This window comes from Corvus hawaiiensis, chromosome 3 (genome assembly GCF_020740725.1).
Source record: "Corvus hawaiiensis isolate bCorHaw1 chromosome 3, bCorHaw1.pri.cur, whole genome shotgun sequence".
Lineage (NCBI taxonomy): Eukaryota > Metazoa > Chordata > Aves > Passeriformes > Corvidae > Corvus > Corvus hawaiiensis.
In genome coordinates, this window is record NC_063215.1 from 116,335,347 (window position 1) to 116,351,252 (window position 15,906).

A 15,906-nucleotide genomic window follows, 5' to 3' on the forward strand; every position below is an offset into this window, starting at 1 on the left:
TTACAACAGAAGTTCCAGGAGTAACTTGAGACTCAGGGTGTCTCATTTAATGAGTGTCTCATTTAATCCCCTCTCCCTGTGGATGTCCAGCATTTCCTAACAAAGATAATACCATTAATTATCTCAGGCTGAGCACCCAGAGGACTATTTGCTTCTGCAAATCTGGAATCTTTTCACTTGCTAGGGATAGAAATTATTAGAGTTATCTCCAGGGATTCAGGGGGCTGAGGGGGGGTTTCCTCTTTAATCTGCCCAGAGCTGTTTCAGACTAATTCCCTGCACGAACCTCCGTGTCCACGTTGCTATTTATGTGTGCATGTGTATAAGATAATAGAGAGTGACTGACTACAATATATGCGTTTAAGCTACTCAGCTGAAAATTACTGAGCATTAAAATCCACTGGGAATCACAAGACTTCTAAATTAGGAAAGCACATGTCAGTCAGTGTGTGGAAATGAGTCCTTGTACAAGAGTAGCTTTCAATAAGAAGAATGAGTATTGTTCCCTGGAGTACATCAATCCTAGTTTGGCCACTCTGTACCAGCTTTTACTATTTCTCTGGAAGCATACATTGGCTTTTGTTATTATTTTTTCCTGTCTTTTGTTCAGTTGTGGATTTCTATTAAATATGTCTCATGGGCGAGCTATCAAGAGACACACCGCTGTGCTGTGACAAATGAAGGCATTTTCAACCATAAACGAAGTACTGTGGGATTGAAAAGAGTCATGGACAATGACAACTCTTTGTAGTTGTTTAAATGTATTTTTATTGTATTGCACAGTGACACAGAAACTCTGAAAGCAATTTGCTGATTTGACCTAAGGTTGAAATGAGCAGAATGCTGCAGGGTAAATGAGGGGCTTTGGGAAAGAGGCATTTTTGTTGGACTAGTCCATCAGTACCTCTCTTTCCATGATTAAGGCATGTATTTTAATAGTGGTTAAATGACTTACAAGACTGTCCCATATAAAAAAAAAAAATACCAGACAGCTTGAAAATCCGTGCTAGTAAGTTGAATCCTATTGATCATCAAGCTTTTCATTCTAAAACTCATACAGGCATGCACTGAAAATGGTATTTCTATACTTTGGTTGAACTGAAAAAATACCCTGGAGAAAATGATGTGGTCACAGGTGATTAATTTCTATCAGTACATTATTTGTGTGCAGAAGAGCTTAGCAAAATGGTGAAAGACTGAAAATGTGAGCTGACTTGGTTTATTCAGGATTTGTGGGTCCTTTTTGATGCTGCCAGAGGGTCAACGTTTAAAATCATCATTAGCAGAGTATGTGAGAACATTTTCCAAGGTGTTAATTTATTGTTCCCAAATCGAAATGCTCAAGTCGTAATTAGGAGCAGAGGGATAAGCAGGGATCAAGGGAAATGGGGTCTCTCATTAGACAGTTGAGCCAACCTGGTATTCACCTGCATGGGGTGTTGTCCATTCCTGTGACAAAACCAAAAACCTTGTCTCTAAGGAAGTAATGAGATCTCCCTGTAGATAACACCAGTAAATGAATAAATAAATACAAGAGAGGACTCACCTACCTCTGGTTTGAGATGCTCTGCAGGCAGCTGCCCCCTGGTTCCTGGGTGTCTCCCATTTGTTTCCATCTTATCCATCCAGAATGATACCCTGGGAGTTAGGAAGGTATTTAGGAATATTGTATCTGGAAAGTCAAACAGGATTTCTCCTTTTGTCAAGTAGTGTGTCAGGCCTGACCTGAAACCAGCGTGGTTTTTAAGAGTCTTTCCATGAACTTTATTGTCTTCTCATTCAGTTCACTCTGCTTTTCCAGGTATAGCTTCTGGTTTTATCTCCTGAAAAACAGGGTAGTGCTCTCCGTGTTTTCAGTTAAAAATAGAGAGAAATTCTTCTTAAAAATGTAAGCCTGCAGTCAGGGCATGCTTCTTTTTTTTTTACAAAAGAAACTCAGGTTCTGACTGCAGCCAGCAGAGGGTCCCCATCAAGAAGCTGAGAACCATCCTTAAACAGAAAGGAAATACAAAACTATTGCTGTTGCTGTTCCTAGCTAAAGAAAAAAACCAAACAGTTTTCCTCATTTTTAATAGTTTTATTAAATATAGTAAATCTGTTAAATATATATTAGGTATATAGATACACAGATATGTGTTGGTCTCCTTCCACTTGCCTCAGGAGCAGGAACTTGCGCCAGTGTGAGCTGAAGGAGAACCAACATCGTTTTTACCTCTCACTTCACAGAGGAGGGAGGATTTCTCAGCAATTTATGCTGCCATCAGTCCATCCCAGACATTTGCTTTCTCCTCAAGATTGAGTTTCAGCCCAGCTCACATTTGTCTGGAGCACTGGCTCTGCAGGCTGCCTTGACACGTTAATTTAATTTGTGCTTCTCAATTCATACTCTCTCATTTACGATCAAATATTGGGAAAGGTTACAATTAATCAGAGTGGGGGAACAGAAGCCACCAAAGCTAATGATGTATTACTGCATTTGGGTTGCTCTGGAGGGGAATAATTGAGGTCCTTGTGTTACAGAAAACTATTATTAATAAGTAAAAATTGTCAAAAGAAAGCGACCTGCACCCATCTCCCCATTTTGCAATCTGTGTTTCTGTCAGGTTTCTTAAAAATGAAGTATTTTATTAAAGCTCCTGCCTGTAACCAGGTTTTTTGGCTGTGTGGCTGACCTGGGAGGAAATGTGCCTTTTCACAGGACCTTTTCACAGCCCTTACTGCTGCCCCCCACTTTGGGCTCACAGATGATACTCAGCATGCATGAAAGCAATTTTTAGATGCTAATAACATGCCCATCCCCAGGGGAAAAGGGCTCTGCTCCTGCTTGCTCAGCTGAGGAGCCACAGGGAATCCCTGCAGAAAATACAGGCTCACAGGCTTAATGCAGTGTACACTTCCTAATTGAAAATGAACTAATTGCTGGTTGTTTGAAAGCAAACATGTTGCTGGGCTGAGGCAGACAGCACGGAGCCCCTCCTGAGGGAATATTTTAAGCCCAGCTTGTGCTCGAGCAGCAGTGAGGTGTGTGTAAGCAATCCTTGCAGGCTTCCTAGGGTGGCTCAGGGTCATGGTGACCACACATGATTTCCTGAGGGTAGTGGGACACTTTATCTGGCTGCTGAAATACCACAGTAAAAAAAATAGGGCTTACATAGCTATAGTACAGAGTCATTAAAAGTTCCACTTCATTATTCTAGGTACTAACTTTGTAAGGTTATTGTATGTTTTTATGTGTGGCAGAATTTCACAGACCTTTGCTCAGGGTTATCTGGGGACATCTGGGATGGCAGGGGCTGTTGTCACTGCTTAAGAGATGCACTTGGGACTCTGGTAATAGGAAAGAGCTTTCCAACTTTTTTAGTCTTAATTTAAAAGACCAGCTATTTGGAGGGGAAGCAGAAAATGGTTCTGACTTTTTTATTGGGAACAGAAAATGGGGCAGAGTTAAGCAGAGTTCTCTCTTATTTAGTAGGTTGACTGGATTTCTCTTAGGATATGATAAAAGATACAGAATACTATTAACCTTAGGATTGAAGTAATCCTTTTTTGCCTTTTATTCCAATTTATTCCAAAACCTAATTTGGATTTTACTTGTTGTAAATGCAAAAATTTGTTCTTTGAGGGCAGTAACATACATCTGGACTTTCAGCTTTTCAGTTCATCAGTCTGTGAGTGTCCCCAGATGTCACATACAGGAGAAGAACAACTCATAAAAACCCCAGGATGAGGCCAGACTTATGAAAGTGAACAGCTCTGTGACCTCTGTGTGAGCTATGGGGTGTGAGCTGGCAGGGCTTTAACTTTTTGTGGGAAGGCTATTGCTGGAAATCCCATCCTGAGCACAGACCACCATGGGAGAGTCTGGCACCCAGAATAGTACTGCCACCCTCCTGGCTCCAGTGTGGGACTGTAGGATACTTCTTGCTGGAAAAACCCCTTCATTTGTGACTGGGAGGTGGCACAATGGTAGTGCAGTATCTGACAGAGTGGATTTACTTTGCTGGTCCGCATCACACACCTTGCATGGGCATTATCTGAGGGAATTTCCTTTGTGGGGACCTGATCTGTCCTTGAGGGACATGGTTAAAATTTGGACCAGCCTGGGAGCCTATGGCACTGTGATGCTCAGTGAATTATTGCTGTGCACAGAAAGGAGTGCAATGCAAAGGAGCCAGGGCTGGCATAGATCTAGCAGGCAGGGTGTGCTGATTAGCATGTAATTCGATTTGTTAGGCACTACAGTAAACAGCATTAAGAGCAAAAGCAGTGATTGCTCCTGATAGCACCCTCTCAGCATTGCCTCGTGCCTGCAGCAGCCGGGTGGAGCTGTGTTACGGCTCCTCAGCAGGCACCAGCAGAGCTGGCACTGCTCCTTTCTTGGCAGAGACAAAGAAAGACAAACACTGCAATTACAGAAGTGTTCGGGTTGCTGTATCTACAGAGCGCAGCTCACACGTTCCTCCTGCTGTCCCTGTTCCTTCCCCATTCCCTAGAGGCGCATCTCAGACCAGCACTGCTGTGGGTTGCTCAGGAGGAGAGGTGGTGCAATAGTCTGAATTTCCCCACCAGTATTGTGTTTTCCTTTAGTAAGTGTCATGTCCATCTTTTTTCCACCATGGCTTTGGCAAAGAAAGTCCCTTATCTCTAACTCTTGTGCCACAATTGGACTGTGGGTTGAGGAGACCTTGGCACGGCAGCCTGGAGCTGAACACTCAGCTCCTGGCTCTCCTGCTGAAGAGCAGACTTGCTTTAGGTGTCGTGCTGTCCTGCTTCCTGAATTCATTGTTTGCTGTCACTAAAGGACTGCCTCCTTCAGACCTCACATTTAGAAGCCCAAAATTAATGTGCTGCATCATTTCAGTGTAAGAGCAGGGGAAATATTTCTGTAGAAATGCCCCACTGAAGCAATGAAATGATGAGTTCTGTTTTCTCTTCCCCCCAAAGCCAGCTCAAGCCCCCTGCCATCAGCAGTAGCTGTTGTTAGCACAGGCTCCCCAGCCCCCTTGTGTCGAGTGTCACCTTGTGCCATGCATGAGGTGTTGGAATCAGCCAGACTATCCCTTGGCAAAGCACGTGCAGGGAGAGGACAGACATCCTGGTTGTGCTCATCCCACCAAAATAGCAACACATTACGAGTACAATACCTCTCATTTCCTCTCCTTCTGTGGGGCTGAGCACAGGAGGAGCTGCACAGGGAGATGGCATTTGCTGAGAGCCCTGGCACAGTCAGGGCTACGTTGGAAGCTGTCGGGAAGAATTAAGTTAAGGGTGAGTGCTCTGGCGTGGGGGTGGCACAGAGGCAGCTCCGCAGAGCTGCCCCGCAGCCTCCCAGCTCCCTGTGCCTCTGATAAAGGCTGCCCTATTGTCTGTGGGATGTTTTCTTAAGTAATCCCATTAGGAAATTAGGGGTTCTTAATAACTGTGAGAGGATTGCTGTTTTGTGTGAATGGGCTGGTGCCTGAATGAACTTCATACATTTTGTGTTCTTGATACAAATTTCATAAATTTTCTGCTACACACACATTATCCAGCATTCTGGAAAGCTCCATCATTTCTCTTCAAAGCACTTAGGTACCTCTTATTCCTAAAAGAGCTTTATATGTCTTGGAGAACATGTATTCACTTACCCAGGATATCTTCTGCTTCCACACCTGATTAAATAAGTCCTTTATTTTTTGTGTCATATCAGTAGAGCTATGGGAAAAATTAAATCATCTCCCTTTTTTATGAGGTATGAGGTACAAGCATAGCAGTGGGGACTGAATCAGGACACTTACAAGCCCAGAGCAAAAAGTTTCACAGACGTGGCTGCCCCAAACCCCCATCCTCAGACAGCTGAAGAAAACAAGCAGCATCATTTCCATTCTTGAGAATGGAGAAATGAGGGAAAACAAAGCTTCCTTGTGACTGCTGTGTCTGTTACAGTTCTTTGGAGGGACTGTGCTAAGGGGAGGTTGGCTTGGCAGTGAAATGGAGGTAACTGGCTGACTGGTGTCTTGTCAAGTGAATGTGCTGTTCATTTTAAAAAGCAATGTGCACTGTGCCAGCTGATGTGCTTTTAGTTATCCAATGTTGTTTGGAGCTCGGGAGGACTTCAAGCATCCAGCAGCTGCCTTGGGATGCGAGTCCTGCGGGAAACCCTGGCATTGATCAGAGGAAAAAATACATGTCTAGAGCTGATGGTTTAAAATGTTACTCCAATAGTCTCATGGATTCCCATCCCTGAGGGCAAGTGAAATCGATGCAGTGCCATTGATCTGCAGCTGGCTGCGATTTGTGGAGCTCTGGTTGGGAGCTACTGCCTGACCTGGCGGCTGCTTCCATTTGAGCCTGGAAAATGGACAGTCTCTGAGCAGAGACCAACCATGGTGGCTTTGGAAGCATGTCTGGGAATGCCACAAGGTACCCAAATGCACCAAAGAAAAATAAAACAATTATGATGCTGAAAAAGGAGAAATGCCACATATCAAAGTGATTGTAGGAGGTTTTGGGAGAGGAAGGTGAGGAAGATATCCAGGTTAACAGAGCTGGAGAGGCACTGTCAAAAGAGCAGGAGATTTTGGGAAGTTCAGAGTAGAGTAGAAAGCCAGAGAGGTGTATGGAAGATGAGACCCGTGGAGAGAGGCCAACAGGAGCAAGTCTGCCTTGTCTAAAGGAAATACGCATAAGGGAGACAATCACCTACAAATACACGGGGGGAGTGGGGGGGAGTGCTTTACAAAGCAGCCAGCAATCAATTTTCAAATAATGGACTTGATCTTTAGACAAACTAGTAAAAGGCAATGAGGGTGGAATAAATACCTGATTTATCACCCCATCTTTTTTTTGGTGCGGTAACACAACTGTATTTTCTTCTCTGAGCTTCTCCTCTCTGCCTCCTGAATCAAAGTCAGGGCAGCACCTTTACAGCTGTGATAGAAGAGGTTTTACACAGCTGCCAGCCTCCTCACCCCACTGCTATTTCAGACAGATGCTGCTCAAGTGCTTAGCCAGCCCTGCTGGAAATGGCCCAGAGAGAAAGGTGGAGGACTATTCTGAGACAGGACAGTATTTCACTGAAAAGCAACAGGACCTCTCTCTGTTTCCCTGGGACCAGGAATTTGTCCTTGCCGTGCACTGCAGATTTCTGGAGTGCTCCAGAAAATCAGTTCTGAACTTGCTTCAATAGAACTGTCAGGCTGCACTTCGTTTTAAGGTGGGACCCACCAACCCCAAGGGTTAATGCAGGTTGTGAGTGTACTGGCTATTTCCTAAGCCAGTAGAGTGAACAAATACCTCTATCCCTCTCAGTTTGCAGCTCATGCCTCCTTTCACCTTGCCAATGAAACTTCTCTTGTTCCAGCTAATCTATTAGCCTATGTTCCCTTGTGTGCCCTGAAACCCTCCTGCTGCCTTCTCAGGGGGGGCAAAACAGACAGGAGGAAGGTAAATCAACCCACTCCTACCTAAATGGACTAAAACCATTCACTTACTGTAGAGCAGGACCTGTAACAATTAGCTTTACCAGGCAGCCAGGTCAATCCAGTGATGGAGAAGCTGGGAAGGTCACATTTCCTCCAACAGCCTCCAGCTCCTTCCTTGTACAGCAGTGGAGGGACTCCTCTCTCTTCTCCACACCACCTGCACAGAAACCAAAAGAGCTGATGCTCCTTCCTGGACCTTAAAAGGAGTAGGGCCATGATGTAATGAATCCCACCCAAGTCTGCTGGCCAGGAGCCAGGGACCTCTGCCCACCTGGGCATAAACCCAGGTGCTTTAGGCATGTGGCTCTCACAGCAAATCTTTTCTCTCCTGAAGAAGTCAGGCCATGATATTTATAAGAGCTGATACCTGTTGCTTTTTTTAAGCAGAACCCTCCACAAATGCAGATGATGGCACTTGGACCACGTTAGAATTACATCTGAGCTCTTTGTTTTCATCGCTGAAACGGCTCAGGAAGAATTCCCCTTTGACTGCTGCTGTGTGAGACCTACATCTGACCGCAGCAGAGCCAGGCTCTCCTCTGGGAGATGGGTTGTCTTCGGTCCAGGATCTGGGGTATAGATTTAGGATGCAAAGCTGTAGGTGCATTTGCTCCCCTCTTGTATCAGGGCGCAGCTCACCACTTACCCCAAGTTGTGTCCTTGGACCAAAGCATCCACTGCTGCTGGCATTGCTCTGGGCTCGGAGCTTCCATGGGGGTGCAGCTTGTAGCATGAGCAGAGAGAGGAGTAGAAAGTAGGACCTGGGGCTTTTTTCCTGGGAATTTCATTGTTTCATACAGTATTATGAACATACATAATAAGAGACTGAGTTAATTTCTTAAAATCTTCTCCCAGAAAGGAGGTCAGATAAATGCTTGCCTCGCATAGATCTCAGTGTGTGAAGGTCATACAGGTATTTGACTAACGACATCTACTAAAATTCCCTGTGAAGTAGAATGGCTGAGGGTTACAACAGAGTGTAAAGATGTGTTTTTTTTTTCTTTTCTTCCCTGTTTCCCCATGACTTCTCCAGATCTTTCCACCATGTTCGGGAAAAAGAAGAAACGGCTGGAAATTTCCGGGCCCTCCAACTTCGAGCACCGGGTCCACACTGGCTTCGACCACCGGGAGCAGAAGTTCACGGGGCTGCCTCAGCAGTGGCACAGTTTGCTGGCAGACACGGCCAACCGGCCGAAGCCCATGGTGGATCCCTCATGCATCACTCCCATCCAGCTGGCTCCTATGAAGGTACCATGCAGAGTCCCTTGGAATCCCTCAGACTGCCTTGAATTGCATGTCGTCTTAATGAGGCAATGCCAGCAGTGTGTGGGTATTGCATATCAGCTGTCCCGGGAGGCAGGCACGGCTGGGAGGGAGCTGCAAATCCAAACATTTAACAGCAGAGCTGCAAGGAAAAAAGGAATTCTGTGTGTAAAACTTGTGGGAGTGTCTCAGAAGAGTGCGAGTCACGGGTCTGGCAGGGGCCGAGCCTTCGCGCTCCCGGGCTGCAGAAGAAAAAGCCACAAGTCCCAGTGGAGGCCCAAAACGCTGCTCCTCTGCAGCATAAAGCTCCTTGATAATTAATTTAAGAACAGTGCTTTAGGCAAAGGCAGTTTGGAGTAAGGGAGAGAGGGAAAAGTACACCAAAGGAAAGAAATTAAATTGCTTGTTCAGCCCGGCAAGGAGCTCAGAGAGGGATCTCATTGCCACCCACCACTGCCTGCAGGGGTAGGACATGGTGATGAAGCTGAGCTCCTCGATGGGTGGGAAAATGAGGGGAAACAGCCCCAGGTCGTGGCTTGGGAGGCTCACGCTGGACACCTGGGAAGAAAACTTAGAGGGTAGAGCAGCACTGGACAGGGAGCCATCAGGATTCCAGGCTCAGGATTCTGATAGACCAGTTGACCCTGATTGTGCACTTTGTCTGGGATTGCACATCCTGACATCCAAGTGAATCGCACCTGTGCGATGGTGGTGGCCTATACCCTGCCAGCCACACACCTCTCCCTGCCATGCAGCTGCAGAGTAAATTTAGGATTTCATTTGCCTGTGGATTTTTCTGTAACAAGGGAAAATCAGATAATCCTGAGAGCATGGACCCTTTAGTTATATTTGATAAGTGCTCTTTGCCAAATTTACATTTACTGCCTGCTCCAGAAGGGCACTCATCACTTGCTGATCAGCTCTGCTGGGTGCTGCTACAGGACAATGGGGATAAAACCAAGGTCTTCATTTTTTTGCTGTAATAAAATATCTTACTGATAATAGTGGCCCAGAATAATGAGGAAAAAGGTAGGTAATCTTTTTCCTGCTAGTGGAGGAGAGCAACTTCATTCCACAGCCCTTCTTAACACCAAAAAAATCTCTGGGTGTTTTGACATGAATACATGAAGATGTTTTAAAATGGGGAAGAAAAAAAATAGGTTTATTATCTTGCAGAAATATCCTCTCTTTCCTGCAGTTCTGGAGCCATAAATTCATAAGCTTAAAAAGTTTTAAATTGCATTAATTTTCTTGGCATTCTAAGGATATGACTCTGGGCCTTGGCCTGCAAATGGATGTGTGCTAATTGAAATGGGCCTCCATAATAGTGCTAGAAAGTTTGAATAGCAACTAAGAGGCATTGACTATCAGCTGAGAATTGGCTTTTGTCTCTGTTGCTAGATACCACTTTATTGTATATTTGTTAAGAATTAACATGCTTTGTTTTGATACATCTTAACCTACAGAGAGAAGCTGAGTTGCAGTCACTTTAAAATTAAGAATATTTAATGTTGCTAAACTAGTTCAGCATAAACATTTAATTTAGACAAGTTTTTTATGTGTGCACTTGCACCAGTACCTTTAGTGTTTAAGGGGTATTTGGCACTGAGGATTTCATAACTTCACTGAGAATGGAAGATTTAAAATGCATTTGCAGTTCATGAAGACAAGAACCAAAGGTTCTGAGATCTTGGTATTGTTTACAACTTTTCTTTTCTACCCAGCTGATAGTTCAATTAATGCACTGACGTGTAGCAGCAGAAGATTCATGGTTGTTCCCTCAGTCACAGTATTAAATCAGGCTGAGGCATTTGGCCAGAGTTAGTTCATGCTGTGGTTTCAGGTCATACAGCAGCTCTGTAACTCTGCTCTTATGTGCTCCAAAATTTATTTTCCATTTAATTCCCTCAGTATTGACTGTCTTTGTGGTGTGAGGCAGAAATGTTCCTCCTAATTGGTGCTCTTTCGTGACTGAGGAGTAGCACAGATCAGAGAGACCAGCTTTGACAGCACCATTTCTTGGTTTTGAGACAGAACTGGTGTTTGCTTGCTTTAGACTTCACCAGAGCTGAGGCAGAGGAAGGCAAAGACTTTTTCTGAGTTCTGTAGGTTTTGCAGGTTTCTCAGTTAGTGGTGTTTGCTTGTTTCTCAGCCTGCAAAGCAGAGCTGATGGTATGCAGTGTATCTCTTTGGGTAAAACCAGTAAATCATAAACACTCTCGCTGCTCCATCCCTATTCAAAGGCGGCAGCAGCAGCAGTGATGATGACGAGGCAGCGCCCTCGGCTCTCAGGTATCCTGGGGGATGTCATCCCCCTGCCTCTGTGCTGGCTGGGATGAAAGGCTCCTCGTGCTTTGGCACACGGGTGGCAGCGGCGGCTCGTCGTGGAAATATCAGCCTTTGAATCCAAACCTGAGCTGGCTGTACAAATTCATTCATTTCAAAAACAACGGGAGACAATAATGGGATTTCCCTTCTCAGTGTGGCTGACCCAGATACCAGCAGAGGATTGTGTATTTCAGGTGCAAGCCCAAGTATAGCACAGCAGAAAACTTCATGAAAAATAGAACAGCAGTGATCTTGATAGGTTTGAGGAGTAGAGACAAGGAGGGGGTGAAAAAAGGCTGATTTCTCATTGAAAACATCCCTGCATGAAAAATGTGAACAGTCTGTGTCTGCCTGTACTTAAAATAGGCTTCATAAAGTCTGACATCCTGATGCCAGGCCTCTTGGTCCTCTTGCTTCAGCACTTTGTACTTGTTCCATGCGTACGTGGAGCTCATGGTTTGCTGTTGGTTCTCAGCACACAATATGCTTGGCTCGTCTTCACCCGTATGCTACACAGAAGCTCCAGTTTGTTACCACCCTTTGATTTTTGGAAAGCTTCAGAATCAATAACTAAGCAAATGCATCTCCACTCCATTCAAAGTACCAGGAAAACAGACACCAGAACCTTTATTCTGGGGATTTTTGCCAAAAGAGCTCATCATTGGCTTTGTAAAGATGCTCCATTAACATTCTTGAATGCCTGCTGCTGTCAGTGGGAGCAGGGTGGCACTGAAGACTTGTTAAAATCCCTTCCCGTATTTCCCAGTGCAGGGAACAGCTGAGCATCCTCACTTCTGTCAAGTTACTGGAGGGAAAAATGCCATTTGTTCATGAAAAAAACCACCGTACTGGGGTTATTCTTTAGTTGTCTGTGCTGCTACATGCATCAAGCCTCCATTGCTACGGTTTTTTGGTGCTTTGGGTAGTTTCATCCATTCACACCTTCAGCAAGATCAAGGTTCCCAACTTCAGGGTGATACAGTGCTGGGTTTGTCCTTGAGAAAGGAGGGAGGCAGCTGTCAGTGTTTGAGTGGCCAAATATGTAGAGACTTCAAGAAAACAGAATTCTGTCTGCTGGGACCTCCACATGACCTTCTCCCCTGAGCACACTGCAGTAAATCCAGCCATGCTCATGTGGTGGAGTATCACTTTCCCTGAATTTTCTCCCCCATTTCCTTCCCTTGAAACACAGGTTTAAGGGGATGAGGGCTCTCGCTGCCCCGTGGTGTCTGCCATGCTCTGAGATGAGCACTAGCACAGAGGGGTGGTGCAGTGTGTTCAGCAAAGGCAGAGCGAGATCCTCAGCTTGACATCGATGCTGTATTGTCAGGAAAATGGCAGGAGCCTCTTCTGTGCCCTGGGGGCTGGGCTGCCTTCAGAGCAGAGGAAACATTGTCCTTTCCATCCCTTCACCAAAGTGCTCTTGGATGCCCCATGTCTGAGCTGAGGTGCACATTAATTTGAGATGCACACTGACTGTGCCATTAACCCATGGCAGATCATTTACCTGGTGTCCTGCAATACATGGGTGTTGCAGAGCTGACAATTTCTGTAGGGGACAGACCACAGGGTTGCCAGCTTTTCTCCCAGCCGTTCACCCTCATATCTCAGTGGTCTACATGTTTTGTCTTAAAATTTTAGCTTTTCTCATTTTTGCCTCAAGCCTTGACCTCGATCCTGGTGAGTCAGCTTTAATTTTTAAAACTTTTCAAAGTTTCTACTGATACATTTTAGCCTCTCTCCTACAGAGAGAAACAAACAATCAGAAAATGAGTTACTGGTTGTGGCCCTTTCAATAGCTCTGACATGAAAATCAAAGCTTTTGTTTACTCTTCATGAAGACAGAAGAAAAAAAGCAAGTATTTCTCTTCCCCATCTTGTTTGGCCTCTTAAATTTTCCCAACAATGACATTCAAGCCTGGTTTATGGCGTAATTTTTTTCCTACGTTTACATGCTTCCTTGCTTGGATGGAGGGTACTGTGCACAGTGATGCTGAGGGGTCACAGACCTCAGGGAGGAGATGAACGAGGGTCCTTGTCTGGACTTGAGCAGTCAAAAACATCCAGATTTCATTAGAAAATCCCCAGCCCTCTCCTCCCATGTGGAATTGCCGTACCAGGAAAAAGGGAATAAAGAGCTGTTCAAAGGCTTTGCCCGCTGCATGGGGGCACATGGACAAAGCAGTGTTGTCCTGACCTATCTTCCTCACCCTCCCAAATTCTTACTTCTCCTTCTTGATAGCATCTGCCAGGACAGGACCTGGAAGGCTGCTGACATCTCGTGGGCCTTCCTTGTAACCACATCATGTAAAGTCACTCTTGGTTCTTAATTCCATACTTTGCAATGGCACATTTGGTCTGGTGCTTGCTCAGTTGGGAGAGGGTGGAGGGGCTGTCTCTAGAAAGGAGGAGCCAGCAGCTTGCAGCATAGCACGTTCTGGGTGGAAGGAGTGTGGTTGAGCAGCAGGACAGCAGCTGGGGGGACTGTGGGATGTCAGCCTTTGGAAAGGAGAGGGCAGAATTTTATGGACAATGCCCTTTAGCCTGATTGGACTTGGATGTTAGCCCTGCCCTGGGCAGGAGGGTGCACTGGAGGCAGAAGTCCCTTCCAGCCAACATTCTCCTGTGATTATCTTCATCTGCAAGTGATCGTCGTCAGATTTGCAATTGTCCTGTAAGGCAGCCCCACTTGCAGTTTATTTGATCACTGAACAGGAATGCATTTGCTGCTACGTGCTCCTGGAATAAAATACTGCTCCACATTTAAGTGGAAGCTTTCCTTTCAAAGGGATAATGCTTCACCCTTGAGTGCCATTTGTTTTATGTGTCTATAAGTGACAAGGCTACTTCAGTTTCCTCTGTTCCACCCTGTACAGATATAATACAGATATGCCATCTAGTGTCCATCGATGTGTCTAACAGTGTGAGAAGAGCCAAGTTACCAAATAATTCTGTGTAATCTTGCAGGACATGAATCACTGTACAAATAGAAATGAGCCACAGTATGAATCAGTGCAAGAAGTACACAGCTCAGAAGTTTTTTAGAATCATATCACTAGGTTAATATGTTCTCATATGTTCTACATTGTATAGAGGAAACTTCGGGCTTATTTCAGATTGTCTGATTTCAGAAAATTATAGGGTTTATGTAAGTCCTTTAGAAGAATACTTTTGTTGCCTGTGAAATTGATTTCAGCAATAGAGTCAGTGTTTAAAAGTCATTTGGACAATGCCCTCAATAACATGCTTTTAAATTGGTCAGCCCTGAATTGGTCAGGCAGTTGGACTGAGTGATTGTTGTAGCTCCCTTCCAACTGAAATAGTCCATTCCATTCCATTCCATTCCATTCCATTCTAAAGGAAGCGCCTCCCCCATGATGCTTTAACTGATACATTCTCAGTTCTTCTTTATAGTTTTCAGTTTCTGGCTGCTTCTTTATAGTTTTGAGTTTCTGGCTTTCTGAACAACAGAGTTCCTGATCAGCAGCTCTTTCGCTTTCATTCAGTTGTGTTCCATGCTGTTGAAACATTTCATCCAGCCTGATTTTGACATTGTTTTTCTAGAGCCTCATTTGGAGAATCAAAACCAGCATCATCATAATTTCAGACTGACTCAAAACACAGGATATTCCTCAGTTTTTCAGTTCAACTAATGAACCAGAAAATGAATTATTCACATACCTTTTTTGACCAAGATACTAGTTCTTTATGACAAGCCCCCAGGTTCAGCCAGGTACGTTTGGAGTCTGTCTGCAGCTGGACTGTGGACACCAACATCGGGGTTTACAAGCAGGGCCTGGCTATCCTAGAGAGAAACACTGAGGTTGCCAGTAAAAAACCCTCTCCTAGAAGACAGAGTAAATATTGTAAGTGGCAAAAATAAGGTTTTTCACATTCCATCTTACTACTGTCCTTTAAATGTGCTCAGATGAAGCAGGAACAATGCCTGCAGGAATGTGGTTTTCAGAGGTGGTAGCTGTAGCTGACAGTGGGTGTGGGACTCCACTTTGCTCTGCTCTGGACTGTGAAGACAAGTTCAGCACTGCACTAAAGCCTTTAATCCATTGTTCTGCCCCTCTGCCTTGGAGGAGTAACAATTGGTTGCCTGCTGATCATGTCCCTCATTTGAAAGGTCCCTGACATGCCCAGAAGAACTTGTGCTGCCAATACTCTCCTCCTGCAGGCGCTTGGAGGCAGGCTCACACCTACACCTGCACAGTCCCTCTGAGCTCACTGAGTGCTTCCCTGAGTCTTGGAGTTTGCTGTCTGCAGTGAGGAGATCCAAGGAAGTTCTTCAGAAATCCTTTATCGTCTTAGCAACCTTTGCCCATACAACAGTCCTGATTTGAATTGGTCCACTCACATGACAAAGGAGTTACTTTACCTGGGTCTGCAGCAGTCACAGACAATAATACAGATCATTATTGATTACAGACTTCTGTGGGTAAAAATTGTCTCCAATATAATTAGTAAAAGAATGTTCTTAAATGCATCAGCACTGAGATTTTAAGTAATGTTTAGTGTTGGAGGAATCTTGCAAGGGCAAGGTTATGTGGGTGAGCAGAACTTTGCAGTGCACTAAATAAAGATCGAAAGTAAACTTGGAGTTCACAGTCTACAGCTGCTGAAGCAGAGCAGCCTCCTTTAGAGCTCAAAACCCACATTAACCTATTGGTCTGTGCATTAAAGGTTCAAACTCTTGTGTCAGCATTTCAGAAACTGAATCTGCTCTCCTCTGGGAACACCAGACTGGGAATACTCTCCAGGTAGCACTTTATAACCTGGAACAAGCCAGGAGTTAGATCCTGAGCAAGGACACTCATAATCACGTTCTTTTTTTAACATGGAAGTT

General features: G+C 44.9%; 1 protein-coding gene across 4 annotated transcripts in view; it reads left to right on the top strand.

Moving 5' to 3' along the window:
- Positions 1-15,906, top strand: part of PAK5 (p21 (RAC1) activated kinase 5) — an 87,071-nt gene that overhangs the window by 39,986 nt on the left and 31,179 nt on the right. For all 4 annotated transcript variants that reach the window (XM_048297159.1, XM_048297157.1, XM_048297158.1 and 1 more), the window contains one exon: positions 8,497-8,711. In XM_048297159.1, the coding sequence (XP_048153116.1) occupies positions 8,508-8,711 (204 nt within the window). In that variant the 5' untranslated portion in view covers positions 8,497-8,507. Of the gene's footprint in view, positions 1-8,496; positions 8,712-15,906 lie in introns of those variants that run through there.